The sequence below is a fragment of the Trichoderma harzianum genome, assembly GCF_003025095.1.
Source record: "Trichoderma harzianum CBS 226.95 unplaced genomic scaffold M431scaffold_114, whole genome shotgun sequence".
Taxonomy (NCBI): domain Eukaryota; kingdom Fungi; phylum Ascomycota; class Sordariomycetes; order Hypocreales; family Hypocreaceae; genus Trichoderma; species Trichoderma harzianum.
Window position 1 is genome coordinate 1 of NW_020209362.1, and position 8,728 is coordinate 8,728.

Here is an 8,728-nt window from a genome sequence, read left to right on the forward strand (position 1 = left end):
ATTTTATTATTATATACCTTAATAATATCCTTATTTATTTTAAGAACTTAGAAAAACATAAGGAATATATTAAAAAGGTATTATAAATACTCTAAAATAATAAACTCCTAGTAGAACCTAAGAAATATAACTTCTATATACAGAAGGTTATATTCCTAAAATATATTATTACCTTAGGCAAAGTCTAAATAAACCTTAAGAAACTTAAGGTAATTAATAATTAGGAACTACTATAAAACGTTAAGTAAGTATAAAGCTTCTTAGGACTTACTAATTACTATTAACGTTTTATTAAAGACTTCTTAAAAATTACTATACTATTTATAAACTTAATAAAAAAAGATATTAAATTTAAATTAACATAAGACGCTTTAACAGCCTTTAAACGCCTTAAATAAGCTCTTACTAGTACACCAGTACTTATAATATTTAACCTAAATAAACCTATTATAATTAAAACTAATGCCTTAGATTATACAATCGGAGGAGTACTTAGCTAACTAGATAATATAAAAAAGAAGAAACTTAGGCCTATTACTTATTTCTTTAAGAAACTACATAGACTAAAACTCAGATACCCTATTTACAATAAGGAATTTCTAGCCATATACCAAGCGCTTAGTAAACAACATTAAAGATACTACTGTAAAGGAAGTCGATTTCCAGTAATAATCCTTATAGATCACCGGAACATTACCTACTTTATAATAACATAAGAACTATTTTGCAGATAAGTTAAGTATTATAAATAACTCTCCGAGTTTAAGCTCTTAATTAGATACTGCAGTAATTTAAATAATAGATATGCTAATATACTTAGCAGACGTCTAAACTACTTCTAAGAAATCCCAGAAGTAAAAGTATAAATACTAAAAAAGAATTAGTATAGTAACCTAATAATTTAATTAATTAACACCATATACCAAATCGAAATAGATAATCTAATTATTAATAATATAAAGGAATACGTTAAAAACTAGGAAAATAAATAATACCTAGAAGGTATTTCTATAAATACAGAATATCTAACACTAGATAGACTTATTTAGGTACTAAAAGACTTACGAAGTAAAGTAGTAAAATTAGTTTACGTACATAAACTTAACGGATACTATAAAATTAGAAAAACTATATAATAAATTATATAATACTTTAAATTTAAAGGTATTAAGAAATAGGTACAGAAGGTTATATTAAAATATATAATATATAAATAAGCCAAGGTATTATACTATCTTCCTTATAAAAAACTATAACCCTTACTAATTTCAGTTAGGAATTAGGAATTAATAACGTTTAACTACATTATAAAGCTTCTACCTTTAAGAAAACCTATAACCGATAATACTTAGGACAGCATCTTTATAGTAGTTAACTAACTCTTAAAAATAGCTTACTTTATCTTAGTAAAAGAAAAAAGCTCTATAAAAGACTTAGCTTATGTATTTTTCTAATATATCTACGTAAACTATAAACTACTAAACAAAATTATCTTAGATAAAGGATTTATATTTATATTAAAATTTTAGTAATTACTTATAGCATAAATCGGACTAAAATATAAAACTAGTACAGCTTACTACCCCTAGATAAATAAATAAATAAAACAAATTAACTAAATTATTAAAATATACTTATAGTACTACGTTAACTTTAACTAAAATAATTAAGCAGAATATTTACTAACTGCCTAAGTATTCTATAATAATACACTAGTAAAATCTATAAACTACTTACTATTTTACGCAAACTACGGGTTTAAACTAGATCTACATTAGCTACTTATTAAAGGAGAAAATACTAGTAAAGCTATTATTATAGCTAATAAATTTAAAGAACTACATTAAGAATTATAAGTATAACTTAAATTTATTAAATAATAAATAGCTAAATTTGCAGATATAAGAAGGATTAGAGGACTAACCTTTAAGGAAGGAGACATAGTCTACCTACTTTAATACTTGTAAAACGATAAGCAGCTAAACATTAAGACAAATAGGCTAAGTAATAAGCTTAATTTTAAAAAACTTAGACCTTACAAAGTTATAAAGAAAATTAAACCTATTAATTATAAAATAAATCTTTTACTTACCCTAGGGAAATAAAGAAGAACTATATATTTAAATTTTTATATTTTACTATTAGAAAAAGTATTAGTAAATAAAAAAATAGGTAAAGTTATATAGGACAAAATTATTATTTAAGGTAAAGAACTTAAATATAAAGTTAAAAAGCTTAAAATAATAAAATTTAATAAAAATACCTAATAAACTAAATACCTAGTAAAATAAAAAGGCTATAATAAAATAGAAAAATTATAGCAAACTATTAAGGATCTTAAGTACTTAAAAGACCTTATAAATAACTTTTACTAAAGTTTAGGTTTAGTAAAGAAGGGTTAAAAGCGTCTTAATTAACAGCGTTAACCGCAGAACCTGCAGTTATAGGATTAGTTAAATTAGGTAATAATATTACAGCCTAACGAGCAGCCTCCGCTTCTTTACGCTTAACCCTATCTAACTCCTCTAAGTTATTAATACCCTATGCGACTGCATAAGTTATTTTCTCTAGCTATAGACGTTTCTGTTTATAAAGACGTTCGATCTTTACATTAACTATTTTATACTCCTCTTTAACCTCTTTAAAAATATTTTTATACTAAGTATAAAATAAAGTAATTTTTTAAAGCTAAGCTAACGATAACAGACGCGTATTATATAAGGATTTATTATCCTTTATATATTTAATATAGTAAGTAGAATCTTCTTTAGATATTTAATACTTTAAAAAGCTCCGCTTTTTTTTATTAAAATAATATATATAGTCTTTTATTTTAATAAGATAAAATAAGATAATTTCTAAAAGAATATTATAACGCTTTATCTTAGGATAAGATTTTTTATAAATACCTAACATAATAATTAACAAAGATACATAAAGATAAGGGAAAAACCAAGATATTAACGAAAATAGGGGGAAGTAGCTACTTATACTAAATATAGTAAGGTCTTAAGGATAAAACTAACAGAAGGGGGATATTATATTATAACCCGACTCTTAAGGTTACGACAATAGGCTAACAGGTTAGTCTAAACTAAATTAACTTTAATCCTTTAACTAATTAGGGAAGGATTAAAATACAACTTCTTAATCCAACAGCGGATCAATAAATTATTTATTAATCTAGGGAAAGATTAATATTTTATATATTAATCTAGTCTAAATTAACTAAATATATAAGTTTACTTTATATTACTCATTAGAATACTTAAATAGCCAGTTATTATTACAGCGTTTATAATACAATTAGATTAGAACTTAGACATCTACTCTTATTTATATTACTAGCTGGTAATAAGATTGCCCGTTTACCGACCTGATTGCTCCGCTAACATAAACTATAGAACCACTCTAAGGTTTGTCCCTTGGAAACAGCTAACCTATAGTGCCTATAGGACCCGGTTCGTCACAGGTGCTCTTTTATTATCTTCCTAGGTTTCGCAGGTCGTTCTGGTTCTTCCCGTATTTGTTTTTGTTTTACTTGTAGTTATTTACGGAGTTTATTTTAGAAGGTTTTTAAGGTAGTACTAGCGTATTTGAAATTACTTTCCAGTTCCTAGCTATCTACGTCTCTATTATATCCTTTCTATTCCACTAGGTATTAAAGTTCACCAGTTGCTTTATCTATTTTTAGTAATATTATTTTATTAACCTCGTATTTAAGTTCTTTACCTTTAATAATAATTTTATCCTTAATAAGTTCTTCTGTATTTTTGTTTATTAATGCTTTTTCTAATAGTAAGATATAAAAAATCAGGTGGACTAGTTTTCCTTATTTATTTAGTTACTCTAGGAGGTCTAGTTTATAATTAACTTCGCTAATTTTCTTTAAAATCTTATAAAGCCTAACTTTTTTATAATTTAGCTTATTACTTAGTTTATTTATTTTAATATTAGCTTATTTTTTTCCTTAAGTATATTAAAGTAGGTAGATTATATCTCCCTCCTAAAGGGTTAGTCCTCTAAGCCTTTTTTTATTTATATACTTCCTTATATATTCTTATATAAGTTTAAGTTACGCGCGTAGTTCTTAGTATAGTTTTTTAAGCTTATTTATTTTAAGTATAGCTTTTTATACATCTTCTTCTTTTTATAGTATTTAGTACGCTTATAGGTAATATTCTTTATTAGCGTAAAATAGCAGTAGTTTAATTAACTCTGAAATTAAGTCGTTGTAGGAGAATTTTGCGTTAGGTAAGTGCTTAACCTAGTTGTTTTAGTTAAAGTTAATGTAGCTTCTTAAGTATATTTTAATAATTTGGTTAGTGCGTTTTATTTATCCGTCCGTCTGGGGATAGTAAGCGGTGCTGGCCTTATAGTTCGTTTCTATTTTTGCTGTAGTACTTTATTAATATTTAAATATAAACGTTAATCCTTTGTTAAAGATAATTTCCGTAGGTAATTTATATTTTAAGGCTATATACTTTTGTATTATATAGCTTAATTCTTCTACTATACTTCCTTCTTTATATAAAATAAAAATACCTTATTTTATTAATTTGTTAATAATAACGAAGATACTGTCGTATACTATATTTATTATAAGCTTTTTTAATAATAGTAGCTTAATAATATAATTAAATAAGATAGAGTTTTAAGGGTGTTTTAGTATTAGTAATAGTTGTAGTTTACCGTAAGGTTTTTGTTAATTAAACTTTATTTTTGTATATAAGATGTATAATTAAACGATTTCTTTAATGACTTTCTTTATACTTGTGAAGGTATAGTACTATTGTATTTATTATAGTATTTTAGTAACCCCCTTGTATTTATATAGCGGATGTTTATAGACTGTTTTTATTACTTTTTTTTATAGTAATTCTAGTACTTAGATTTTATTGTTCTAATATAGGATTCCTTCTGTAAGAGTTATATCTTTAGGGAATTAGTCTAGCGTTTAGTTACTAACTTTATTTTTAATTTTATTAAAGATAGGGTTTCTATCTTTAATTATAAAAAGGGTATTAATAGTTATTAATTTATAGTACCTTTTTACTATTTTTTAAAATATTAGCGAGGTAAGTTTTAGTATTAGTTTAAAGTAGTCTTTTCTATAGCTAAGAGCGTTTATACAACTATTTTCTAATCCTTTATAGGGTATAATCTTAAAGTTATACTTAACTATAAGCCTAAGATACTTTTCTTACTATATTAAAATATTTATTTCTTTTATAGTAAGACTTATAAGATTTTTATAATTAAAGTATATAGTAATCTTATACTTATTACCTAATAGGTATAATCTTTATTCCTTAAATACTTTAAAGATAGTTATAAGTTCTTAGTTATATATAGAATATTGTAATTCAGGGCTATGGAGTTTCTTAAAGAAGAAAGCTATAGGATATAGTATTTCTTTATTATCTTATTAGCTAAGAACTCCTTTAATTACGTAGTTTAAGGCATTCGTTTTAATAATAACGGGCCTCTTAGGGTTATATATTTATAATACTAGTGCGCTAGTAATAGCTTTTTAAAGCGCTTTAAAGGCTTCTAGGGCTTTCCCTGTGTATTTAATTAGTTAATTCTTCTTAACTTTATTATTAGGATCCTTTTTAGTAAGATCTGTAAGTAGTATTATAATTTTACTATAGTTCCTAATAAACCTTTGGTAGTAATTTACTAGACTAAGGAAGCTCTGTACTTCCTTTATAGTTTTAGGGACCTTTTATTCCTTAATAGCTGCTATTTTAGCAGGGTTTATTTTAATTTATCCTAGTGAAATAATATATTTTAAAAAGTTAACTTTTTAAATATAAAACTAATATTTCTTTAGTTCTACTAGTAGGTTTACTACTTATAGTATTTCTAAGACTTAATATATATATTATTTATACTTTTCTAAGGTATTAAAGTAAATTAGTATATTATTAAGGTAGATAATAATAAACCTATTAATATATTCTTTAAGGACTTTGTTAATTATTCTTTAGAATATAGCTAATATATTAGTAAATTTAAAGGGTATAATTAAATATTTAAATAGTTTATAATATATTTTAAATACTATTTTCTATTTATTTCCTTCCTTAATTTAGATAAGGTTATAGGCTCCTTTTAAGTTAAAAGCCGTAAACTATTTTACAGTAGCTAGCCTATCTTTAATTTCGGAGATTAGTAGTAGTAGTATTTAATTTTTAATAGTAATTTTATTAAGTTATTGGTAGTTAATAATTAGTTATAACTTCCTGTTTTTCTTTAGTATAAATATTATAGGGTATCCTATTAATAAATTAAAAACTTAGATATATTCTTTTTTTAATTATTTATTTAATTATTCCCTTAGAGTCTTAAGCTCTTTTTCATTAAGGTTATAAATTTTATAGGTCTTAGGTTATTTTTTATTTACTAACTTAATATAGTAGTCCTACTATAAGTATAGTAGTAACCTAGTATTTAATATTACCTTATATAGTTTTCGGAACTTCTTATATTAGCGAAGTATTTTAGCAAAAGTATTATTAAGTTTTCCTAATTTCTCTTTTTCTTATATTTTACTTAGTATATTATTAAGTACTACTAGCTTATCCTTAAATTATATTATAATTTTATTAATGCAGATACGTTCTACTTTCTTACGTTATTTATTATATTATAATAGTACTAGTAATTTATTTTCTTTAAACCTAATTATTTTCGTTTTCTTTATAATTAGTGCAGAGGATTCCGGTTCTTTTAATAGCATAGCTTTACCTTTTTATTCCCTTTAGTATAGTTAATATTCAGATATATTCTTAATATCTTAATAAACCTTCTTAATCTTCTATTAGATAATAAGGTTATTATTAAATAACCAGGAATAGCCTAAAAGAATATTATTTTTTAGTATATTTAAAATACTAAATTAAATATTATAAGTATTCCTATTAATAATTATAGGGAGATAATTAATTTTATATTTAATAAGTCCTTTTTTTATTTCTACTTCTATAATACTTATAATTTATAGCGCTTATTCTTTTTATTAAACAGGGATTTATAATTCCTTAATTAGCTATAGTAAGATTAGATTGCAATCTGCTCTGCTGTTAATATACGTAATAATAGTATTATTATTAAGTTATACGTTAATTCTAAGTTTCTTTATTCCAGTTATCTTAACTATATTAATTTATATATCCTTTTTCTAATTAAGATTATAATTATCTTTAGTAATAATATTAAGGTCTTTAATTATCTATTATTATACTTATTACTATCGGAGTTTTTAGTACTATTAATATTTATTAATATTAATCTCGTTAATATAGTATTTATAAAAGCGTTTAATATTCTTTTTATAAGTATTACCCTTATTATAAATCTTAAAGTTAAATTTATTATAGTATAATTAATATTAAAGTTAAATATATTTTTCTTTTTCTTTATAATACTTTTTATAATATTTATTTTTATATTACAGGCAGTTAATTTTAAAATAAGCTTCCTTCTATATATACTATTCTTTAACCTTATAGTTAAGGTATTATCTATATCCTTAGTTAAGGTATTAATTTAGATTAATTTCTATATAAATTTTATTATATAGGTTTCTATATTAAATCCAGAGGTACTAATCGTAAATCTTTTATTCCTAGTATTTTTTATAAAATATTTTATAGTATTATTTTACTATTAAATACCTACAGTCTTCTGTAAATAAAGTATTATATATAAGCTATATTTCTTCTTATTTAAAAAACTAATCTCTAGTTATAATAAGGTAGTAGGGATTTACGCTAACGCGCTCCATTAACCTATTATTACTTAGCGCTTATTACTAGGTAATTTTATACTGTTTAAGTATTTATTGGAATTTACTTAGGTCTTATTCTTAAATTCCTTTTAAACTATAGTTAAAGGGTTTTTATCCGCAGGGGTAATTTAGTCCCTAGGGTTTTTACAATTTATAGTTTTTATATAGTTCTGTAATATTAAGGTTAGTATAACCCGTCTTCTATTTAAGTTTTTCCCTTTATTTACAAATAAAAGCGTTTACTTATTCCTTTTCTATAGGTAAAACGTTAAGGGCTTTATCTTATACTTCCTTATATTTATCTTAAGTTATATTAATATTTTCTAGGGTAGTAATAGCTATAGGTATATTATTAATAACCTGGTTGATTGCTTATTAATTAACTTCTTTAAATATTATAGTATTAACTATAATATATTTTAGCTGCTTTTTTTTAAGTACTTTAGAATACTAGTTTAATATTTCTTTTTCTTTTTTATATATAAGGTATTACTTATTATAATACTTAGTTTAACTAAGTAAGTTATAGAGGACTGTTTTAATAGTATTAACTTAAACTTTATTAACTTTTTTATTATTATTAGACTTTTTAAAATTATTAGATCTCTTATACTTCTTTTAGTAGTCCTTTTTTTTATAGCTTATTTTACTACAGTAGTTACATTTACTTATAAACTTATAAGTATTAATAATATTTAAATCTATAAGTCCTGGTTTTTTATTATTATATAAAGCTATATTATACTTTCTTTTTTAGTTAGTATATTATTAAAAGTTTTATTTAGGTTATTAAAAATTCTTATATTTTTCCTTTTTTTTTTTTTACTTCCTTTCCCAGAGGTAATTATTAATACCAATTACTATTTAAGTATAGTTAATAAAGCTTACTATTTTTTTATTAACTTTATATAACTTATCCTTAACTAAGGGTTT

General features: G+C 22.8%; 1 protein-coding gene across 1 annotated transcript; it reads left to right on the top strand.

Moving 5' to 3' along the window:
• Positions 1-1,883: 1,883 nt before the first annotated feature.
• On the top strand, positions 1,884-2,105 carry M431DRAFT_102626 (hypothetical protein; the record flags this gene model as incomplete). Its single annotated transcript, XM_024911466.1, has 2 exons — positions 1,884-1,943; positions 1,977-2,105. Coding segments are annotated over 2 exons (189 nt in total), but the record flags the coding sequence as incomplete, so codon positions are not given.
• Between the last annotated feature and the right edge of the window lie 6,623 nt (positions 2,106-8,728).